The 23,768-nt window shown below is 44.5% G+C and overlaps 3 protein-coding genes across 3 annotated transcripts in view; 1 reads left to right on the plus strand and 2 right to left on the minus strand.

Annotated features, from left to right (window-relative positions):
• Positions 1–5,771: 5,771 nt before the first annotated feature.
• On the minus strand, positions 5,772–7,976 carry LOC100283566 (omega-3 fatty acid desaturase). The gene is made up of 7 exons (NM_001156466.2): positions 7,499–7,976; positions 7,294–7,383; positions 7,149–7,215; positions 6,944–7,036; positions 6,665–6,850; positions 6,359–6,580; positions 5,772–6,271 (listed from the first exon to the last, which is right to left on the minus strand). The coding sequence occupies exons 1-7, from the start codon at positions 7,831–7,833 to the stop codon at positions 6,056–6,058; spliced, it is 1,209 nt and encodes a 402-aa protein (NP_001149938.2). The 5' UTR covers positions 7,834–7,976; the 3' UTR covers positions 5,772–6,055.
• A 175-nt stretch (positions 7,977–8,151) lies between these two features.
• On the minus strand, positions 8,152–10,461 carry LOC100193989 (grx_S16-glutaredoxin subgroup II). The gene is made up of 2 exons (NM_001139054.1): positions 10,035–10,461; positions 8,152–8,976 (listed from the first exon to the last, which is right to left on the minus strand). The coding sequence occupies exons 1-2, from the start codon at positions 10,401–10,403 to the stop codon at positions 8,467–8,469; spliced, it is 879 nt and encodes a 292-aa protein (NP_001132526.1). The 5' UTR covers positions 10,404–10,461; the 3' UTR covers positions 8,152–8,466.
• A 697-nt stretch (positions 10,462–11,158) lies between these two features.
• The window catches only part of LOC103651651 (uncharacterized), a 31,106-nt gene continuing 18,496 nt past the window's right edge, over positions 11,159–23,768 (plus strand). The window contains exons 1-3 of the mRNA XM_008677336.3: positions 11,159–11,405; positions 11,603–12,562; positions 13,016–13,250. Coding sequence (XP_008675558.1) covers positions 11,675–12,562; positions 13,016–13,250 — 1,123 coding nt within the window. The 5' untranslated portion in view covers positions 11,159–11,405; positions 11,603–11,674. The remainder of the gene's footprint in view (positions 11,406–11,602; positions 12,563–13,015; positions 13,251–23,768) is intronic.

Below are 23,768 nucleotides of genomic sequence, written 5' to 3' on the forward strand. Positions count from 1 at the left end.
CGCCTCTGGGATACGGATACCTCACTCGTCACCTTCCGCGAAAAGTAGCTCACGCTCGGATAAGCGATTCTGCTACCGAACAAGTCCTAACGCTCGGAAACTTTTCTGCCAGAACGACCTTCGTGCCGTTTCGACTGCGTCGATAACAGAATCCTAAAAACGACGAGGGACCATGTAAGCGGCAAGGCTGACCGAGCCGAGGGACTCCTACGCCTCCGGGATACGGATACCTCACTCATCACCTTCCGCGAAAGTGACTCACGCTCGGACAAGGGATTCTGCTACCGAACAAGTCCTAACACACGAAACGAGAGGAAAGAAAACGCAGCTTTATAATCCAACGATTAAAATGTCTAGGCCTCGGCGGCCGCAAAAAACATACGCATACTTCAAGCAAACTGTTCTTGCAAGCTCAGACATCGGCTCGGGAGGAGCGGCACCCTCGGCGTCGTTTCCACCTTCGGTAAGATCTGGCACGGCCCCAGGCGGCGACACGGGCGGAAGGAGCTCCACCTCGAAGGAGGAAGCCAGCGCCGCACTTGGACCCTCGATAGCCGCGTCAAGCCTCTGGACCTCGGCTAAGGCAGCCTCCTCATCGTCGGGTAAGCAGTACCCCTCGCTAACCCGCTCCAGATCCACGTCATAGTGGGAAGCGAGCACGACGAAGGCCCGCCTAACGGCGTGGTGCAGCACCCCGCGGAATCTGTTGCGCACATGGCCGCCCAAGGCCTGTAGATGACTCTGGGGGGAGCTACCCGAGGGGACGCCGTCGAGGCTAAAGGCCTGGCAGAAAGCCGAGATGGCCTCGGACATGGCCACACGCTCGGCCTCCTTCTGCTCAGCCGCCTCGGCAAGCGCCTTGCAGTTCTTGACAGTCTCGTCAAGGGCTGTCTCGAACCCTGCAGACGACAGGACAACTTTCTTCAGACGCAAGGAGAAGGATGGAGACAAAAACAAAGTCATAGAGCAGGCAAAACATACCCTCGGCCCGGGCGCGCTGCTGTGAGGCCATGTCTCGGGCAGACCGGGCAGACCCGACGACCACGACCAGACCATCCGCAAGGGTCCCGACTCGAACGGTCGCCTCGAGTCTAGAAAGGGGGAAGCCCCTCTGCGCCAAAAATTTCCTCGGAAAAGTTTTTCGCCAAAACGACTTTCGTGCCTTTCGACTGCGTCGATAGCGGAATCCTAATGACGAGCAAGAGAGATCTTGAGCGGCAAGGCCGACCGAGCCAAGGGACTCCTATGCCTTCGGGATACGGATACCTGACTCGTCACCTTCCACGAAAGGTAGCTCACGCTCAGATAAGTGATTCTGCTACCGACAAACAAGTCCTAATGCTCGAAACAAGAGGAAAGAAACATGGCTTTTTACCCAAATGTTCAGGCCTCAGCAGCCACGAAGAACAAACACACGTACTTGGGGTAACAATGGTACCTAGACTCAGACGTCGGCAGCACCCTCGGCGGCTGTCCCGACCTACGGCAGATGTCTTAGTACTTAAAGCTATTACATCTCGCTCCCAAGAGGGTACCATTACAAACGGGACTCCGGGTCCATTCCCGCAGGAATGAACAACCTCCACACTAGGAGGCCTGCGGGATAACAAACTCCAGGTGGCTCGCCGGCGACCACTACACCAGCAGTGCGACAACGACCTCCGCCTCGGACGGCTAGACAACAACAGCGATGGCCTCAGGGCAAACGCTACTGCTGGAAGGCCCTCATTCACGTCCCCTCACGGGGGACGAGAACCAGCCATCAAAGCCAAAGAGCCAAAGGCCCGAGCGCAGGTGGCACTGACGGTCTCGTCGGCGGAAGCAACCACCGTTGCGGTGGGAAGCCTCACCAGCGGCGGCCGCCGCTTCAGCACCGACGACAGCAGCCGCCTGCGCACGACACGACCGTCACCCAGATGGAGGACGGACAGCTGCACCCTGGCCAGGCAGCAGCAGTTCACCTTCCCCCGCATGGCTGGAGGACGCCTCCTCTGCAGAGCTGGAGGATGCCCTTCTCCCCCGAATGCTGGAGGAAGAAGCGGGTCGCCGGCCCAAGCGAAGGTAGGCCCCACCTCGGACGGCTCACGCACGCGCAACAGACGCCCCCCGAATCGCCCGTCCTGTCGCATTAACTCCTTGGCAGGGCAAGCGACACCTCCGGCAGGCGAAGCGGGTGCCGTTTCATCTCCGTCATGATGGCCGCGTCAAAAAAGGTGCGCCACCTTATTTAAATTCATGTCCTTTTTCTTTCCCTCTCTCTCTCTCTTGCCACAGGGACCGGGAAAGGGGGTATTTCAAAAAAGGACCCTTCCCAGCGAAGGAAACGGGCCCCGAGCCCTCCTACTGATCAGGGGTTCGAAGGTTGCGCCCTCCGGGGTTCGGCAACCGCCCTAGAGCACTCGGGCTCCGTGCCCTTTACTGATCAGGGGTTCGTAGGCTGGCCCCTCAGAAGGGTTCAATAGCCGCCCCAGAGCACACAGAGTCAGGGATGACCCTGGGTACGTCCGTTACATGGCCGAGGCTTGGGCTACGCTCCCGAGGTACCCTAGGACATTTCCGAGACCAGCGGGAACGATTTTGTAACGGAATCCCATCGGAGGGAGGCATCGAGCCCTCGGACCCTATCGAATGGGTCCGGGTCCGGCAAATCACCTGCAGGTACTTTTGGAGCGCGCCTCTGGGCCACTAGCCGACCCTTATCGAATGGGGCTCGGGCGTCCACTCGGATCACCCGCTAGCAACTCACTGGAAACACCATGTTCGGTGCCCTCCGAGGGTAACATGGCGCTTTCCCCCCTTCCTCCTTGCGGAAAGGCGACGAAGGGGCATACAATAAAAGTCGAGACGGTCCTTGATCGTCCTCTCGCTCCGTGCAGAGGCTCGGGGGCTGCTCTCACACCAGGCTACGGTCGAACCGTTGACCACGTCAACAAACCAACGTGAAAACTCGAAGCCTGACCGTGCACCCGGGCTACGGCCAGGCCGCATGAGGGAACGACAAGGCCATCCGAGGCATCGCAAAAAGAATTAAGACCTCAGAGGAGTCAAAACCACTCCTCCGAGGCCTCGGGAGCTATACCCGGCGGGTGCGCTCGCGCGCACCCACCGGAACAGAATATAACTGAGAAGGGTTGGTCCCCTTGCAAAAATCCGGCAGAACCTCCAAGCGAGTGCCCGCACTCCCTTTGAGGCTCGGGGGCTACTGTCGGGTACCGTAATTAGGGGTACCCCCAATGCTCCTTAATCCGTCTGGAAAACATCTTCAGAACAAACCATACACGGCTGATAAAGCGCGGTTCAAGTCAGGGCCACGTCTGCCGAGGGATGCGACCTCATCCGAGCTCAGCCTCGGGCGGGAACAGTAGTCCCGGACGGATTCACGCCTCGCCTGAGGGTACCCTCAGCCAGCAGACGCACCCTCGGCTCGCCCGAAGCCCAGCTTGGGCAGACTTTGTCGTGCAGCGACCTTGGCCAAATTGCCTTACCAGCCGACCGTATCGCATGCACATTTAATGCGGGGATCTCCTGACACCTTATCCTGACACGCGTGCCTCAGTCGGTAAGGTCGAAGTGACCACATTCACTTCGCCCCTTTACTGACCGATCTAACAGGAAAACAGCGCTGTTCGCCCCACTCCGGCTACCGTGCCAACCACCAGGATAAAACGGAGTCACGATCTCCCACGAGTTTGGCCTCCGGCGTAACAGGGAGCTCCGCCTCGCCCGACCTCAGGCCTCGGCCTAAGCCTCGGCCTCGGGAGAAGATCTCCGCCTCGCCCGACCCCAGGCCTCGGCCTCAGCCTCGGCCTCGGGAGGAATCACAACCTCGCCCGAGCCCAGCCTCGGCCTCAGGAGAAGTCTCCGCCTCGCCCGAACTGGGCCTCGGACCGACTGCGCTACAAGGGATACATCATTACCCTACTCCTAGCTAGCTGCCCCAGGCTACGAAGGAACAAGACCAGTGTCCCATCTAAGGTTACTCCGGTAATAGGTAATGATGGTTCCTCGCGTGCGCCCATGACGTCGGATCACTCTCAACCCCCTACGGAAGCAAGACAACGTCAGCACAATCCATGTCGCGCCGACAGCTGTGCTTCTACAAGGCTCAAGGCACTTCTCTGACGGCAGCGTTAGCTCGTCTACAAGGCTCAAGGCGCTTCTCCGCCAGCCACGATAGCACATAGCTACACTCCCTTGTACAGCTGGGCATCTCCTTGTATCTATAAAAGGGGATGTCCAGGGCCTTCCTAAGGCACGTCGTGGACACACGTTGGACGCCATGGGCAGATGCGGCAACACTGACAACGTTGGTCGCTCTCGCCCTCGCTCCCTCGCGCGACGCTTGTAACCCCTACTACAAGCACCCCGGTGCGAGATAACATAAGCTACATTTCCCTCTTGTGTTCCATCTTGCATCAATCCATCTGGGCAGGGACACGCAGCAACAAATTTACTGGTCGGTTGACGGTCCTCGCGGGTCCGAAACGCCGACACAATCCAAATTTTAAACTACCAAACTCAAATCCTAGTTCAAAGTGAGCAGATATGGAGAGGAAAGTGAAATGAGTGATGTTGTTTCGAGTTAGATTGGTGAGCAAATAAGAAGAAAGGGAATGTGAGGGTGTAAGTACCCTGACCCTCCTCAACTAGTTGTTATTGTGCTTAATAGGCTAGCATAAAAAAATTTGATCACATTAGAAATTCTAACACCTAGAAGTCGAAATAGATTATGCATAGTTTACATGTGAAGTAATGACAAACAACAGAAATTTTGATTGTTGCCGAAAATTCTAATGAGTATATCTAACTCCAACCCTAGAGGTCCTAACTAGAAATTCTGTCAAAACCTTCGTTGGTCCCATGTTAAGGTCTCAAAACGTTCGAAAGATGGGTATGTGTGGATTTTGCCGTTTTGGCACCTTCTTCACATTATTCAAGCACATTTGGCACATGTTTTTAGGCACTCACATTGAAGAGTTGGGGTTGTAGCCTAAGTTTTTTGTTTAAGCTAGTATTGTACTTTTTATGAATGTTAGTGGTTATGCATGTACAAGCATCAATATTCAATCATGGCTTGGTGTTGGAACTATAGTTACATATAAGTTCTGATTCCAATGCATCTACAAACCTGGACAGTGACGTATGTGCAGTGGAACAATGAGGATTGCATTCGAGAATAGCCAGCAAAGCAATTTGCTCGATCGAAATGCTTCTGCATTGCAATATATATATATAAATATATATATATATATATATATATATATATATATATATATATACATAAAAGGCATAGATAAGAGTAAATGCATTAGTGGTCCTTAAACTTGACATGTTATGTTATTTAGGTCCTCGAACTCTCTAAACCAGTAAAACAGGTGTTGTAACTTGGTCGGCACATCCAGAACCGGGGTTTTTAAACCGAATGACAATGTGACGTGCCACGCTGGAGCGTATTAATTAAAGTTCGGGACCATGTGACACACTGACACAACACGTCAAGTTCGAGGACACAAGTGACTTTAACTTTGCACACAATGTCGACATCCGGTTTAAGCAAATCCGATTTTGGATATATATATATATATATATATATATATATATAGGCAAGCCAAGTTACATTGCCTATTTTGTGGTTTCGAGAGTTCGAGACCCAAACGACACAACATGCCAAGTTCGAGATTGATTATGCATTTTACTCTAGATGTGATCATCCTAAAACTGTGTAGATGTGATATATCATCAGTAGCCATATAAATGAAGTTCCGAACAAATGGTACAAATTTCAGTGGCTCATCCTTTAGTTTCATCATCCAAGGCTCCAACACAACATCTAGCTAATTAATACAAGCAACAGTACATATTGTATATAGTAGGAGTAATGCTTAGCAAACTCGATCTAGTGGGATACTGTAATTAATTGATTGCTTCAGCTAGAGGATCCCTCCCTTCTCTTTAATTATTTGGCTTTCTCATACGCATGCCTATATATTGTACTGTGAGTCCTTGGAGCAATAACAACAGCAACCATCAGGCCGTCTCTGTGTTTGAGAAACCATTATTTTTGCTTATGGTGGTTTTGGTTGGCCCAGCGATGAGCACTGCTAGTGTTCAAGTCATGGTCGGTTTGGTAGTAGACGACATCCCCGTGGTCGCTGACGAAGTGGTCGACTCTGAGGCTCCTGAGGAGCACGACGAGGAGGTGAAGTGGAAGCGGCCCTGACTTGTGCGGCTCCCGGTAGTATCGCCCCAGCACCGGCTTGGCTGCCTTGGTCTGTTTTGTTTGTTTTTTTCACAGATAGATGGATCGTCATACGAACTGTTACAAATTAGGCAGTAGGAGCTAGCAGCAGCTTCTTACAGCTTCGACGAGATGGTAGTGCGGGATCTGCGGGAAGAGGTGATGAATGACGTGGGTGCCGATGTCGTGGTGGACGTTGTTGATCCAGCCGTAGTCCCTGTCCACCGTGGTGAGGCCGCCGCGCAGGTAGCTCCACTCCTGGCCGCGGTACCAGGGGAGAGGAAGCTGATGGTGCCCATGGTGGTGCAGGTACGTCACCAGGTCAAGCCACATCACGAACACCTGCATATACATGGTCAGAGTCAGTTCAATGCAATGCAGCTAGATCTCTCTGGTTGCTTTTTTGCTTGGCTAGCTTCCCCTTACCAGGTATGGGATGCCGTACATCTTGAGCACCTGGAGTGGGCCGAACGCGCACGCCATGGCGAGGAGGGAGGCGAGCATGATGCACCAGCAGGTGGTTGACACCATGACGTCGCTCTTCTCCTTGGGGCTGAACAGGTCGCTGCTGGGAAGGAAGTGGGAGCCCGACTTGCCGGGGCTCCTGTACAACTGCAGCCGCATCCAATTAAAATGTATTCAGATCGATGATCATATATAGATATAGAGGACATGAGATCTATCTATATATCGATGGAGACGTACGAGGTAGACGGGGAATGCGAGCAGCGGGAAGGGCACCGTGAATCTCAGCTTCTTGGTGCGTGGCTCTAGTTGCCGGTACAGCTTCTCCGTGATCTGGCATGCATGCATGCCAACAACAAGAAAGCTCAGCTCGATCAGATTGAATCCTATTTCAGATGTAGTACACTATAGTATAGAGATAGATAGGTAGATTTGAGTGTCTGACCGGGTGCCATGACTCGTCCCTGTGGATGTGGCCGTGGTTCTGATGGTGTGTTCTGTGGCTGATCCTCCTGCAGCATGCATGATTATTCATATTATATATCCCAGTCAGTTCATCAATGCAAATGCAAGGTTGATATTGTATTTACCATCCATGGTAAGGGACGAGGATGAAGGAGTGAAGGAGATGGCCCACGACGCTGTTGAGCGTCGCGCTGTCCGAGAAGCTGCCATGGCCACTGCGTGCATCAACATCATGCAACATGGTCGTCGTCGTCATTTCGTCGTCGTTGTATACGTAACCGAAAGAAAAGAAAACAAAACAAAAGGAGGAAGAGAGATCGACGTACGTACCAGTCGTGTCCCAGCACGAAGAGCGCCCAGAACATGGTCCCCTGCGCCGCCCAGTACAGCGGCCACACCGCCCAACTGTCCATGCCCGCCGCCGCCGCGCCCAGCGCCGCCACCACCGCCACGTCCCGCGCCACGTACCACAGCGACCGCCAGGGGTTCTTGCGCCAGCAGTGCTCCGGCACCGCCGCCCGCACGTCGCCGATGCGGAACGGCGGCGGTTTCCCGGCGTCGAAGACGACGTCGTGGTCGTGGTCGTCGTCCACCCGCCGCCGGCCGCTCATCGTGTCGTCCTCCGTCGCCTTGGCCGCCGATTCCTGATCCGCCGTCATCTGCATTGGTTTTTGGCGGTGGTGCGGCCGCCGCCGGAGTAATGGAATGGGAATTGGTTTGCTAACGCATAAACATATGAACGGCCGATCGAGGAGTTGGACAAGATGGATCGGGGAGAGAGAGAGAAAGAGAGAGATGGAATTGGTTTGATTTGCTAGGACGTGAACGGAAGGCGTAACGTAAGAGGCTCGCTCCCTCTCCGTTCTCAAAATATGTGTGTGTGTGTGTGTGTGTGTGCGCGTGCCGTCTCCAGGCGCGGCGTCTCTTGCGGCCGGCTACTTCTACTTATAAACAGCACCAGCAGGCAAACCAACCATCCAATTCAACCACCCACACCACACCACATGCTTTGCTTTTCAATTTGGGACGTACCACGTCCATCGTACACTGCTGACATTTGCATGCACATGTTTTAATTTTATTCTAATAAGTATATAAATATATATATATATATATATATATATATATATATATAATTAAATCGATACCGGACTGTCCAGACGCAGAGCAACGGTTTCTTTCTTTCCTTGCCGAAAGCCACAGATACCAACTTGGATGGCATGCTACGTGTGCAAGCAACGGATCAGTCACCCATGGAAGCAAACATTTATTCCAAGTCGCTGTACTAAATCAAGTCTTCATTTCTGAATCAATAGGGCGGCAAGCTCCCCTCTCTCAGCCATGGACGAAATGATATCGCAGCCTCCCACGAGCTCCCCTCCGACGAAGACCTGAGGGAACGTCGGCCAGCTGCTGTAAGCCTTGAGGGTTTCTCTCAGCCCGTGGTTGTGCTCCTCGTCGAGCACATCCACGGTCACGAAATCCGCGGCGTGCGCTTCCAGGATACCCACCACCCTCTGCGAGAACCCGCACTGGGGAGCGCTCCTTGATCCTTTGATGAAGGCCACCACCCTGTTCTCCTTCACCAGCCGGTCTATCAGCTGCTCCAGCGGAACCGTCAGCTGGACGTGGCGTCCAGGCGTCAGACGCAGGTCCGGGGGCCGCTGGGGGGCACCAACCCAGGTGTGGTTTCCTGCAACGTTCCCTGGTGGCGCCTTGCCCGTGGCCGCTATGTGTTCTTCCATCCATGATTTCCAGGCATTGTTAAGGGCAGATCGATCTGGTGCCTCCTCATCTGATACTGCGACCTGCAAGTACCATAAAATGCTTCAAGTACTAACTAATCAACATGGGGAAAAGGTAGAAACTATTTTCTTTCTTTTTTTTTCCTTTTTGACAGATTTAGTTTGTGCAAAAGAGGAGGAGTCAAGGCAGCAGGTGTGTGTGTCCAAGCCTTTAAGGCCCCAGCAGAACCAGGGCAATATTCAGAAAAAGCTGGTATAACAAACAACAATTCACAGAACTGACTAAAACGGGACAGGGGGGTACAACCACCACTAGCTAAAACTTTGACCTGGATTTATGTTATTTCACCAGATCCTTTGGCATTGAAAACATCATATGAAGACATATCCAGATTCATGATCTCGCATGAGCCGGCCCCATAGTCAGTTAAAACATGGCGGTTGCTAACTTCCTATAGCAGCAATGAGGAATTTAATGTCCACAAACCTGCTATAAAGAAGGGAACTGTGAACAGTGTAATGCCATACCTACTGTCCTAATAGAAGGTAATCAATTACAGAGGTTACAATGAGAAATACTACGCTATATTAAAAATCAGGTACCAATATATTAATTACTTTGCAGACTCTATGTTATTGAACGTCATGTTTTGTGAACCAGAAGAAGGCTCATGGATGCAAGGCAAGTATGTTTTGTTTCAGGGAGAAAGGAAGAAGCTGAGCATATCGAATGAGAAATGCTAACTCCTACGTCAAGCAAAGTACAGACAGAGCGATACTAGGTACAGATGTTTACACAATGGCCACTTAAATGAGAATATTATTGGCGGAGTAGGATGGAGATAAGGTACTGTGCATTTTGTCCCCTCCTTTTCTTTAGGTCGCCAACAAAAGGCAGAGAGGACGAGGACACACGACTAATTAAACCATGCCTTCCTTAGTAACCCAAATTAGCATGTCTCAGTTTGCCCAAATTAACGATCCCTCATACTTACATACCAAAGCTAGCCCAAAGGTAAGTACTGGTTTAGTTCCAAGGCGAGGCTAAACTGTTTGTAAATTGGGAGAAGAAACTGCAATAATAATATAATGATGTACACGCTTAGTAGTTCATGCCGTACCTTGACGGAGGCGCAGAGGTTGGCGGGGACCTTCCGGCGGTGGCCCTCGACGCTGGCCCTCACGTTGCGCGAAATCCCGACGAACTGCAGCTCGCCGGCGGCGTCGTAGACGCCGTAGACCCCGGCCTTAGGAGGCAGGGCGTCTTCGTCGACCAGGAGGGGTTGGGTGGGCTCCTGAGGGATGGGCACGGGGGACGCCTCGGAGAGCTTCTTGAAGGCGGCGACGGCGAGGGGGCGGCAGGAGCTGCGGCGGCGGAGAGGGAAGCGAAGGGTATTGGAGTACGACGAGGAGGAAGCCGGCGCGGAGAGGAGAGGGAAGGCGAGGCGGAGAGAAGCAGCAGCGGTGGCGGTGGAAGCCATGGTGGCCATGGGGACGGTGGGACGTCTGCTTGCGTGCGGTGGAGGCGAGTGGTGGGGGTGCTCTGCTTCTGCCTGTCGGATAGGATGTGGGCTTCGTTACGGCCCATAACAAAGGTCCATTTCTGCAGGCAAAGTTGTCCGGCCTGGTGGCCTTCTAAACCCACCTGCGAAAACAGCCTTGTGTGGCCCAGTCTCAACTTTTGTTATTTATTTATTTATTTATTTATTTATCTTCCGTTCTCAATGAACATATTGACAGCAAGGGGGGTTCATGCAAAGCGAACATGTTTATAGAACCATATCGATGAGTGTCACGCGTCTCTTTCGTGTCTGTCCCACTAGGCAAGCAGTTTTGTTAAATTCCTTAATGTGTTTCATTTGTCCTGTGTACTACTCTTAAAAAACATACCTATATAAGCATGATTGTTAAACATCACAATTTATGAGACTTTCTTCGATAAACTCATGAAGGGATAAGAAACTCTAGGCATGAGTTAAATTTAATTGTCTCTGCCGAAATGTTGGCATATAAACTGGAGAAGGAAAACTTTTTAGTTGAGCATTTGATATCTAGTAAGGGTTGCTACAATGTATTTGGCATAGACCATTAGACTCAGTTGCAAATATTCTAATTTGGGTCATTAGTCTATGTTATGTAATAGATTTTAGTGTTTAAGTCCACACGTGGAAGTGAAAGGTGAAACATCAATTAATACCATACTGCTAGTTGTGTGGAGGCTAGGGATTCTCCTCACGATATATGTGCACCAATCCCTCCGAGAAAAGTTGCGCCAGAAATTATTATACTAGGAGCCCCTAGGTTTGGGAATCCCTATGATAATAAATTGGATTTATTCCTCTTTTATCTATTGCACCGCTAGCGTGCACCGGTGATTGGGTGAGCAAGCCTTTCCAATCTCTCGCTCTTGTGACCCTACGCCAAGAGTGGGTGAATAGGTTTTTTTTGGAAAGCACATTTCTATTAGGCCCTCAACACTGGGTCCACTCAAGGTATTATATTCTAACCAGTTATTTTTTTTGTTTATTCTAGTACTATGTTATATTTTGTGTATTGCATGAAAACAAAACAATTGACATGTGTCAATGCAAAAAAGGCATGTAGTATCTTCTAGAAGGTCCCATCTTATAAAGTATTTGGCTATTTTTTATATATATTCCCTTATATGTTTGCTCATTTATTTTTTTAGAGTCCGCTTCCCTTCATTCCTGGCCTCCTCAGTCATCTAGTTTCACCAGTGTTTTGGTTGGAGGGAATAAAGATGCCATGTTGTCAGTTGATGCTCGATGCAATTATGTCTATGAATCATACTGCCACCAGCACACCATCATGGTTGCGTCGTTTGCATGCGAAAAAAGGAATATCTGTGCCATCCAACCTACAAATTGATGACTTCATCAATGGAGATGGATCCCAACCTTCACTATGCTTGCCTGTACCAACTTCTTCCTACCACCACCATAAAAATCTTCTTGACATTTCCAAAAACCAACATCAAAAGGCTACTGAGACCGAACAATGTAAACCACCTAACAGTCAGACACAACAAAGCCCAAGGTTTGAAAAACCTCACATGCCACAACCACAGCCCAAAGCCATGATTTCTAATGTTTTGGGGACCCCTTCCATTGATCCCATGGATACCTTGCCCCTCAAGGCTTTTCGCAAGAAAAAGAAATCCACCAGCAGCACATTGTGCAACAAATCCATCAATAAAGAGATGCAGACCACCTTCATGATGTCAAACGTTCTAGATGTCCCCTCATGTAATTCGATAGAAACCACACCTTATAATCCCATATGCAAGCAGCCAAAACCCAATACCAATGTCACCAATGCTTTAGCAATCCCCTCCTCCACTCCAATGAATACCATACAGCCTCGCAAAGGTATGAAAATGAACACAAAAGGAAAAAATCGGTATGAAGGCAAGTGGAATGGTAATATTTATTACACCATCGTCGACACCAGTATTGATAAATGCAAGGGCACCAAAAAATCAATTTGTAGCAATGACTTCATGGTCTCTAGCAAAAATCCTAAGCAGACCTTTGAACAACATGATTCCATCATAAAGGGAAAGCGAAGGTTTAATCTCCTCTCCAATCTACAAGAAAAGTATGAGAAGGATAAAGAGGTCACCTTACAGGTAACTATTCTCCACGCCATTTAGTAATTTCACTTATTAACTTTCTTTTCCTTCTATCAGGAAAAAGTAGAATTGAGTTGCTAGAATTGTTGGTGTGTACACAATTTGAAATGCATGTTGGCATAGAATATATAATGTTGTGTTGGTAATGACATAATTAGTTAAGGATGTCAGTATTATATGTTTATTTTAGATTCATTTAATTTTTCCTATGTGTAGTTAAATGACAGTGTTGCTTTAATTGCTCAACATATTTATTATGCATGTAACTTTAAGTGGTGAATGTATCATGCTCAAGCTCAAATACATGTATCTATGTGCATATGTATGTTCAACTATGTACATTTGAGGTTACACATGCCTTAAGGACCATAAATGTAAAAAGTATGTGTGTAGATAAAGCTATCCAATCCTAGGATTATTAATTTTTATTGCCTATTTTTCTATGAGAAGGAAAAGAGCACAAAAGTCAAGAATAATCATGACACTAGGGATACGACAAGTGCAGTCATAGAGAGGCCCCAAAGCATTGATATCACTACCATTGACACTAGTATCAATGGATGGAAAGCCACCAAACACCTCATCCATAGGGGACAAGTTTGGGAGATTGTTGATAGAAAATCCACAATACGGCCTCTACACAAGAAATTGTCTACGATGAGGAAGAGAAAATGGCTACACACAAGTGAGTACCCTTTGTGGCATTTAGTACTTTTACAACTTAAGTTGCTTCTTCTTGTACTATATTGATTCATTGGCTTGTAAAAATTTACAATTTTACATGAAAATCAAGCATGTGTTTCTATTAGGGATGATTGTCGATAGGTAACTTTGATAATACTATATATTTATCTAAGTTTCACCAAATTCTCTCTATGTGCATTAAAATATCAATGTCGATCTCATTTTTGACAAAATCATTATGTCCTAGATGATTTCATTAAATTTAGTGATTAGATATTATACTCTAGCCAAATAGAATGCAAGTATGCACATGTAGGTCTAGTTATGCATATTTGAAGTTACGCACCTACCATTGAAAAGAGTGAAGTGGAATATGAAAGTGTGGAAGAATATAAAACCAAACATTTATAGCACAATTAGTTGTTTCGTCATATTTTTCTAGTGAAACAAATGTTATTGATTATGTTGTTGATTTGTACCATAACTCGTTGACATGCATCAACGATGATATTTGTGTTGCATGTGTATTTGTGAAAGGAAACATTGTTCTTTGAAGTGCATTGCTTAGATAGTGGAATAGCATATTAAACTTGAATGTGTTTTGGTTGTAGTTAGAATGTCATCGTAAAAAAACTATAATATCATATTTTTACTATGTATGATAACCAAATAAATTATATTATATAGATATATAAATAACCTTATGAACAAGGTAAATTATTGTTCTATTATTATATCAAACAATATATTCCATATCTAAATTGTTTGTTCATAGACAAACATACACATTTAGTGAACGATTAAAAGCTAAGCTTAAGCTCATTGTTATTGTTGTGCCATATGACTAAGAAGAAATGATGGGATGACTAAAATTCGCCTAGAGGGGGTGGATAGGCGAAACCTAAAATTTTAACTCAAAACACAAAACTTGATCTAAAATATTTAATTCTAAGTGATTACAACAAGAGAGTTTAGTCTGGAATAAGTATAAGCACAATACTTGCAATATGTTGCTAATAGATGGAAGTGCAGAATAGAACTTAGAAACAATATGATATCAAATTTATGGCAAGTATAAACTGGGGGAGAAAAGGTGGCAAATAAATCAAAAAGGCAAAAGCACAAAGATATAGCAATTTGTTTACCGAAGTTTGGTTTCCAACGAAACCTACGTCTCTGTTGAGGAGTCTCGATGACCCGAATCTCTGTTGACTCTTTCCTCACTAAAGTGATCACCAAGATCAAACTTGAGTTCCCTTTCACTTTGCTTAATTGTGAGGCTGGGTCTCTATAAGGTTCTCCACAACTTGGAGGCTCTTGCTCGCATTACAATCTCAATGGGAGCTTAGCTTATATCACCTGTATCTCAGCTCTTTGATATCATACTAACCGATTGGGGTCATATTTATAGTTCCCAAGTGCCCTCCTAATTGTTGGAAGTCAACTACAAAATTTGTTCTAATACTTGGTGCACCAGACATCTCACTATAGACTAGTCTGGTGCACCCTTGTTGTCAAAGTCCATTTACATATTCTCTATGTGCTGAGACTGGTAGGTGGTTCGATGGCAAAACGAACCTGGTTCGATGTCCCAAGCTATCAAAGTCCATTTATATCTTATTTGTGTGCCAAGTCTGGTGGGTGGTCCAGTGGCACATCAGACCTGGTTTGGTGTGCCAGGCTTCTTGAGCCAAAAACATGTTCTCTGAGTGTCGAGTTTGGTGCACACTAGACCAGTCTGGTGCACACTGGATCGGTCTGGTGCACTTAGAGTAGCCAGACTTGATCCATTTTGGAAACATCTTTCTTGGCTTTAATTGGCTAGTGTCTTGGGCACTTCTATGACTTAGACAAATGCTTCTAAAGTCAATACAACTACTCTAAGTATAGGTCTTGACCTTTTCTGATCCCCTAAGCCTTCTGCTCCGTTTCTCTCAAACTTTAATTCAAATGGTCCCTGGAACTCCAAATCCTAAATATGGTCTCTCCAAGTGTTCCAGTAGGATTCAAAATGTTTCTAGAGCATTTTAGAACTTATCCAAATGTTGAAATGACCCAAAGTTCATTTCCTACTTGACATGTCCTTTTTCTCTAAGTTTGAGTTGTTTCTCTACATTTGAACTTCTAAATCTAATATTAAATTTTTGCATTCAAAAACTTATCAAACTAGTTAGTCCATCAGGTTTTGATGGTTATCAAACACCAAAACCAATATAAATATGGCTCAAACCCATTTCTCTTTCAATCTTCCTTTTTTGGTGATTCATGCCAACACAACCAAAGAATATGAAAACCTACAACTTTATAACTTATTTGCTAAGTTAGCATACTCATAAGCATGATCCAGAATATGCTAATTGAAAGTTCCATCATTTTAAACATTTTGGACTATATTGCAACCACTTTGAATTTTTCTTTTGTTTTACAAAGAAAGTTTTCTCCCGATTTGGAAAACTTTTCTCAGAACCATTGTTCTCATTTTGAAATAAAATACCTCCCCCATTGTTAGAAGAGTCTGTTGCCTATAATCTCAAAAAGGATATTTCTCCCCCTTTGTAAAAGCAATGTCAATTGAATAAGTTTTCTCAAAAATTGCATTACGCCAACTTTTCTGTCTTGAAATGAGATTTCCCAAAGTGAACTTCCCTTACTCTTGAAGAGGGGTTTTAGCGGTTTGTGATACTTTTGCTTTGGCCAGATTATTTCTCCCCCTTTGGTATCAAACACCAAAAAGGAAACACAATATGTGGTCCTTTTATATGAATGTGGAAGGGCTTATCTTTCTCAAAGGATTCTATTTCTCTTTCAATCTGAGACTACACACATGATAGACTTGAAAATGATGTTAGTCTCAAAGTTTTAAACCGTAGAATATCCTCCCCTAAATATGTGTATACAAGTGGTGAATACTTGTAAAATATGTGCACTTAGACTTTTGATGTCCTGAGATTTAATAAAAAATTTGAAACTTGGCAGAAGTAAAATATAACAATGTGAAATTGTACCAATTGAAATCCATATTCATGATCAAAGGCGTATTAATAGACATAATATGAAACATTTTAATCCACGTTCGAGAACCAATAATATTTAGCTCATTTCTAAGCTCATAGAATTGTCTATCATCTAGTGGTTTTATGAAGATATCGAGTAAATGTTTGTTTGAGCTCACATGGTCTATGACAATATCTCCCTTCTATGAATGATCTCTCAAAAAGTGATACCAGGTGTTTATGTGTTTTTGTGGCCGTGATCTATAGGGTTATCGGCCATTCTAATTGCGCTCTCATTGTCCCATAGGAGAGGGACTTTGCTCAGATTGTAGCCAAAGTCCTTTATGGGTTGTCTATCCAAAGTAATTATGCACAACAATGTCCTACAGCATATACTTGGCCTCAGTAGTGGATAGAGCCATAAAATTTGCTTCTTTGAGGACAATGGAACCATGGATCTTTCAAAAAATTAGCAAGTCCCTAATGTGCTCTTCCTATCTACCTTACATCCAGCATAATCCGCTTCAAATTATTCAATGAGATCAAAATTTTAACCTTTAGGATACCAATGCCCTAGTTAGGTGTATGAACTTAATATCTCATGATTATGCAGTTCTAAGATGACATTTCTTAGGGTCGGCTTGAACTCTTGCACAAATGCATACATTACGCATAATATCCGGTCTAGATACACATAAGTAAAGCAATGAACCTATCATAGATTGGTAAACCGTTTGATCAACAGATGTACCTCCCGTGTTGAGGTCAAGATGTCCATTTGTGCCCATGGATGTCTTGATGAGTTTTGCATCCTTCATGACAATTTTATTGAGTATGTCCCGAATGTATTTTGTTTGGCTGATGAAGGTGCCTTCCTTGAGTTGCTTTATCTGAAATCGTAAGAAAAACACCAACTCCCCCATCATGGACATTTCAAACTTCTTGACCATGATCTTGCTAAACTCCTCACAAGAGGAGTAGTTAGTAGAGCCAAAAATAATATCATCAACATAAATCTGGCATATGAATAAGTCATTATCCATTCTCTTTGTAAGATCAACATAAATCTCTAAGGCAATCACACCATGCTCTAAGTGCTTGCTTAAGTCGATCTTGTTATCATGGTCTGGATACTTATTATCTTCGAAGTCGGGAGGTTGCTTAAAATAGATCTCTTCCTTGATTAGCCCATTAAGGAATGTGCTTTTGACATCTATTTGGTAAAGCTTGAAATCATGGTAGTGGCATATGTTAATATTATGTGAATTGACTCAAGCCTAGCTATAGGTGCAAAGGTTTCATCAAAATCCATACTTTTGACTTGTGAATAACCTTTGGTCAAAAGTTATGTCTTGTTCCTTGTCACCACACCATGTTCATCTTTTTTATTGTAGAAGACCCAAATGGTTCCTGCAACATTCTGAGTTGGATGCTTGACCAAATTCTAAACTTCATTCCTCTTGAAATTGTTGAGCTCTTCTTGCATGGCCACCACCAAATCTAGATCCTTTAATGCATCTTCAAACTTGAAAGGCTCAAGAGAAGACACAAAAGAGTAATTTTCATAGAAATTAGCAATTCTAGAGTGAGTCGTTAGCGTCTTTTGGATGTCACCAAGTTTCATGTTTACGGGGTGATCTCTCTGAATGCTTTGGTGGACTCTTAGTTGTGGCACTTGAGGTCTTGTAACTTCATTATCCTTCAGATCCTCCTTTTCTTGATTTTCTTCATCCCCCTTTGGTTTGTGTTGTCTTGAGTTGGGGCGATGCTCTTATAGAGGACGGTCAATCTTGTTCTTGAGTTGACTCATGTAGACATGCATCTCCAATGGACATGTTCTTCAATGTGGTGCATGGATCCCCTTCATCATCTAGTTCACCAAGATCAACTTGCTCTACTTGAGATCCATTAGTCTCGTCAAACACAATATCACATGATACTTCAACACAACCAGTGGATTTGTTGAGGACTCGACATGCTTTTATGATTGAAACATAACCAAGTAAAAAACCCTTCTATATCTTTAGGAGCAAATTTGGAAAATTTATCTCTTTTACCAAAATAAAGCATTTGCACCCAAAGACTTTAAAATATGAAATATTGGGTTTGTTACTAGTTAGGAGCTCGTATGGAGTCTTTTTGAGAAGCCAGTGAAGACACAATCGATTGATGGTATGACATGTGGAAGTCTTGTATTCATCAAGCATGGTCCTTGTCATGTCAGTTAGAGTTTAGTTTTTCCTTTCCATCGCTCTGTTTTGTTGTGGTGAATAGAGAGCCGAGAACTCATGATTGTTACCTTCTTCAAGATACTCCTCAACTTGTGTGTTCTTGAATTCCATCTCGTTGTCACTCCTTATCTTTTTTATTCTCAAACTGAACTCATTTTAAGCCCTTTTCAAGAATTTCTTTAATGTTCTTTGGGTCTCAGATTTTTACCCAAATGATACACGTATAGTCATCAACAACAACTAAACCATACTTACTCCCGCCAATGCTAATGTAGGCCACTAGACCAAATAGGTCCATATGCAACAACTCCAATGGACTTGATGTTGTCACGATGTTCTTTGCGGGATGTCTTGCTCCAACATATTTCCTTGCTTGACAAGCACTACAAGGTCTATATTTTTCAAAGGAAACATTGGTTAGTCCAAGTACATGTTCACCTTTTAAAAGTTTATGAAGATTCTTCATCCCAAGATGAGCTAGTTGGCGATTCCACAAACATCCCATGTTGGTTTTAGCAATTAAACATGGATCAAGTTTAGTTTTATCTTTTTAAAATCTACTAGATAAAGTTTGACATTTAATACACCCTTAAATGCAATTGAATCATCAGTTCTTCTAAAAACTGTAACACCCTTATCACTGAATAGACAATTATAGACCATTTCACATAATTGAGATACTGAAGGTAGATTATAATCTAATGAGTCAACTAGAAACACATTTGAAATTGAATGCTCAGTGGTGATCACGATCTTACAGAAACCTTTTACATTTCCTTGGCTTCCATCACCAAATGTAATGGCATCATTTGGATCATCATTCTTTACATATGAAGTGAACATTTTCTTCTCTCCGGACATATGGTTGGAGCATCCACTGTCTAGGACTCAACTTGATCCTCCAGAGGCGTACACCTACAAAACAAGTTTATGCCTTGTTTTTAGTTACCCAAATAGGTTTGGGTCCTCTCACATTAGTCACAAGGCACTTTTCCACCCAAACACAAGTCTTGGTGTTATTGTGCTAGAGCCCAACAAATTTTGCCACTACATTATCATATTTTCTTGTAAGCACACATGACTCATCAAAAGTATGGTAAGACATGTAAAGCACATTTGATGCAATATTATGGCAAGATCTAGTGTTAGCATGTAAAGAATGAGCATGTGGAACATTACAACTAGCATAAGAAACTCTAGCATGTGAAGTACTAGCATGAGCATGAATAAGAGTGGAAATTCTAGAAACAGGCTTCTTTCCATTTCCCCTTACAAATTTGGGAAACTTTTGCCCATTGACCTTGACTATAGTGTTTTTCTTTCCATCACTCCGAAATCCAACACCATCCTTAATTCTAGAGCGTCTCCCATTTAAGTATGTATCTCTAGCATACTTGAGCTTTTCATTCTCAAGCTATTTCTTACCTTTTTGTGATTGCTCCTCCAATTTTATGACTTGGTATTTCAATCTCTTAATCATACCAATGCTATCAACACAAGCATCAATGTCAACATCCTTGCATCTAGTACATATGCGTACATGTTCAACAGAGGATATGGATGCATGAGAGTCATTCAAGCACTTGATCTCATTCGTTAAATCAATTTTCTCAGATTTGAGACTAGTAATATCATCATTGCAAACATTTAGCCCCTTAGTCAAAATTTTATATCTTCCTTTCTCAAAAGTTAAACTCTTTTCAAGTTTTATATTCTTTTGCTTTTCAGCAACAAGCAAATCTTCTTGTTTTTCAAGGAGAACATTTTTCTCATTATTGTATAACATGAGCTTCTTAAATTTAGCAATTGCATTCTTATCTAGACCATTTACATTTTAGCCATTTCTTCCTCATCATCACTAGAACTAGCATAATCATAATCACTTTCATTACTTGAGGAAGTATATTTGGGAGAAGAGCTTACAGTCGATTTTACCTTCCTTTTGTGTTGTTTTGTCATGAGGCATGTGTGGTCAAGCTTGGGGTAGAGCAAAGATTTATTAAAGGCCAATAAATGGCGCTTTCATCATTGGAGTCCCACTCCTTCTTGATGTGTGTCACGCCTCCCTTCTTGTCGGAGAACTTCTTGTACTTGGTGAAGTTCTTTTCTTTCTTCTCCTTCTTATCCCTGTCGTTATTCTCGTTGTATGTATAATAGCAATAAAATGACCACCCTTACCACATTTGAAGCAAATCTTCTTAGGTCATGGCTTGTAGGTATTATATCCCTTGTCCTTCTGGTCCTTAATCTTATTGAAACTTTAGATGAAGAGTGTTATCTCCTCATCAAGGCTTGACTCCTCTTCATCCTTAATTGGTGGCTCCTCATTTACCTTTTGCTTCTTGCTTCCTTTCAAGGCAATTTCTTATGGCATGGTGGTGGTGGTGGTGGTGATCCCTTTGGAGAGGTTCTTCACATACTTGGCCTCCTCCTCCATGATATCGTGATTGATGATCTTGCCAAGAACTTCCTCTGAAGTGACCTTCCAGTAGTAGTTGGGGCTTCATATATTACACTCTACATAATGTAGGGTTCCTTATCGAGAAGGCCCACAACATCCTTTTCACCACTTTGTGGTTATTCCACTTCTTGCTCCTTTTGACTCCTAGAGTTTTGATCCAACGGCCACATGCTCCACATGAAGTTGCTTCGCCTCAATGCACCCTCTGTTGTGAGGCCATGTGTTGCCACAGATTCCCTCTAGAACCACCACCATCGAGTTTTGAGGCCAAACTAAGTCCAAAACTGGTCGTTCGCAACTCAGGGCGGTTTTTCGAGGATCATCCACCAAACCGCCGTGAGTTGCGCACCGCGTGCGCATCCGCCACGACCTAGACACGTGTCCCGCCAGTCCTCAACCGCGCCAGCAACATGGCCCGCTCCTCCACATGCTCGTACGAGTGCATGTCCCAGGTGTCAACCACCATGGCTAGTCACCTGGCAACTCTGGTCCCTCGGTCAAGTCTTAGTGCTTGTACTTCGCCGCTTCTGGTCCATTGGCACGAACCCGCATGACCTTCACCTTCACCGTCAACCACTGTCCCTGTGCTCCACACCTGCACACCACATGCTGATCGACATGGTTAAACAAACACATAACTCATGTCTTGGTCAATCCACAACTCGACCCGAGACACTACATGTTGGCTATCACTCATCATCACTCATCATCGACCCGAGACGCTACCTTGTGTTCACAACCCCCCCTTGATGAGTGCATTGTCAACACCACCACATGAACATATATAGCAAAAAGAAGGAAGAAGAAGAGAAGCTCACTCAAATGACCAAAGGCTAGATAAAAGCCAAACAAGTCATCCAAAGCGAGCAAATCTTGGTTCCAAAAGAAATGGGCAACGACTCAATGCGACCAAGCAGATCGAAAAGGCTAGACCTCAAGAAGAGGCAAAAGCAGGGCTCAACACCACTAGCCAGTAGACAAAACTAAATCAGAGCACAAAAGCTAGTTCCTCTAGAAAGAGGCAAATGGCTCAAACACAACTAGCAAAAGCTCGAAACATATCAAATCTCTCCCCTGTCAAACCACTCTCCCTCAAAGGGAACTCAGCATTCTCAAAGCCTCTCCCAAAGCAAAAATCTCCCCCTTGTAAGGAGTCCAAGCTGAAAATCTCAAATTCTCTCCCCCTTCGATAGGAGCAGATGCCTAAATGGCACAAAATTTCTCCCCTTGTTGACAAATGAACTCATCAAGCACAAGCAAGGGTAGAAACAGAAAACTCCCCCTTGATAAGAGACCTCCCCCTGAAACAATGCAGAAAAGCAAAAGAGAGTAGAAAATAGAGAAAATGCCCGAACTTCAGAAGTATACCAGTTAGGGTGTAAAAATGCTCTAAGTGGTGTTGTGCTATGTGTGCAACATATAATGCACGTGCTAGCAAATGCTCAAACTGATCATATGCACAAGGTATGTGAAGTGTAAGCATTTTGATTCAATTTTAAGCAATTCAAAAGAGAACTTTACCACTAAAACAACACTAGGCATATAGTAAGCAGGAAATTAACTAAGTGCCAGTCAAGGTAAACCAGTTGAACTACCCCAAACAACGATCACTCATCATGCTACAACCAAATCTAAAATTGATACAGTTAAAATTCTCAAGATTTATTGAATTTTGCAGCGGATTACAAATTTCAATGAAAAAGCATGTGAGTGTTGAAAAGCATGTGAGAGGTTGTAAGCATTTTCATTGTCTAATTTTTCAACTGGATGTAGCCTATGAAGCAAAGCAATCAAAAGGTAAAGACACCGATTTCGATCAACCACTACCCTGCTCAAGTTCATAAAAAGTGCAAATGAAAGCAGAATTGATACAGAGACGTTGTGACAAATGCAAACCCATCTTGATCTTTATGAATTTTTAACTTATCTTGATTTTGATTTTGAGCACAAAATTTACGAATCAAGACAGTGAATGACTCAAAGCATGAGACATAGCCACTTAGCATTCTAGTGATAGCACAAAGGATTTCAACACATCCTACACATTCTAGGTGTCAATCTCAATGGTGAACATATTTGGATTCAACAAGTAATAGTCAAGTTCACAATTATGAAAACAAGGTTAGCTTTAACAATATTGTATCAATATGAGCAAAAAGAGCTTAAACATGCCATAGCATCATCATGTACACACAAAACATACTACTAGGAGCATAGTTACAATCTATCAGTTATACAAGTGAAGCTCAAAATTCTAAATGAGATGTAGATATAATACAAGAGTCAAGAATGAACAATTAAAATCAACATGAAAAGCAGAAGAAAAGGAGAAAAACAAAAAGGAGCCCTCGATCAAAAAGGGAAGCAAACACCCAATTCCCCTTGCAAATGTGTAAAAAGTAGACTGATTAAGGGGTTTGGTCAAAATGACAGTAAGCTACATGTGGGTAACAACGTGGCACAAATCGATGTTGCCTTTCTCATACTGATCACAAAGAAAGTGAAAGTGAACATCAATGTGCTTAGTCTTCGAATGCAACATTGGATTCTTGGCAACACTTATGGCACTCGTGCTATCACAAAGCAGAGGCACATAATGAAATTATATGCCAAAATCCCGTAAAGTAGCCATCATCCAAAGCAGCTGCGAAAAATAGCTAGCGGCAGCGACATAGTCAGCCTCAGTGGTCGGTTGTTCAACGTTAGACTGTTTGCGGGAAGACCAGAAAACCAACAAAGTCCTCAAAAACTGACAAGTCCCAGAAGTCGACTTATGCTCCAAGCGGCATCCCGCAAAATCAGCATCTGAATAACCGCACAAAGACATAACGGAA

The sequence above is a fragment of the Zea mays genome, chromosome 3, assembly GCF_902167145.1.
Source record: "Zea mays cultivar B73 chromosome 3, Zm-B73-REFERENCE-NAM-5.0, whole genome shotgun sequence".
NCBI classification, from domain to species: Eukaryota; Viridiplantae; Streptophyta; class Magnoliopsida; order Poales; family Poaceae; genus Zea; species Zea mays.

Bases quoted from the DNA above. Each gene is read 5' to 3' on its own strand.
- LOC100283566 (NM_001156466.2), bottom strand. From the start codon at position 7,833: ATGCAGATGACGGCGGATCAGGAATCGGCGGCCAAGGCGACGGAGGAC. The intron at 7,384-7,498 runs GTACGTACGTCG...TGATGCACGCAG, and splicing joins TTCGTGCTGGGACACGACTG to TGGCCATGGCAGCTTCTCGG. The intron at 6,851-6,943 runs GTACGTCTCCAT...ATGCGGCTGCAG, and splicing joins TCGCATTCCCCGTCTACCTC to TTGTACAGGAGCCCCGGCAA.
- LOC100193989 (NM_001139054.1), bottom strand. From the start codon at position 10,403: ATGGCCACCATGGCTTCCACCGCCACCGCTGCTGCTTCTCTCCGCCTC. The intron at 8,977-10,034 runs GTACGGCATGAA...TGGTACTTGCAG, and splicing joins ACCTCTGCGCCTCCGTCAAG to GTCGCAGTATCAGATGAGGA.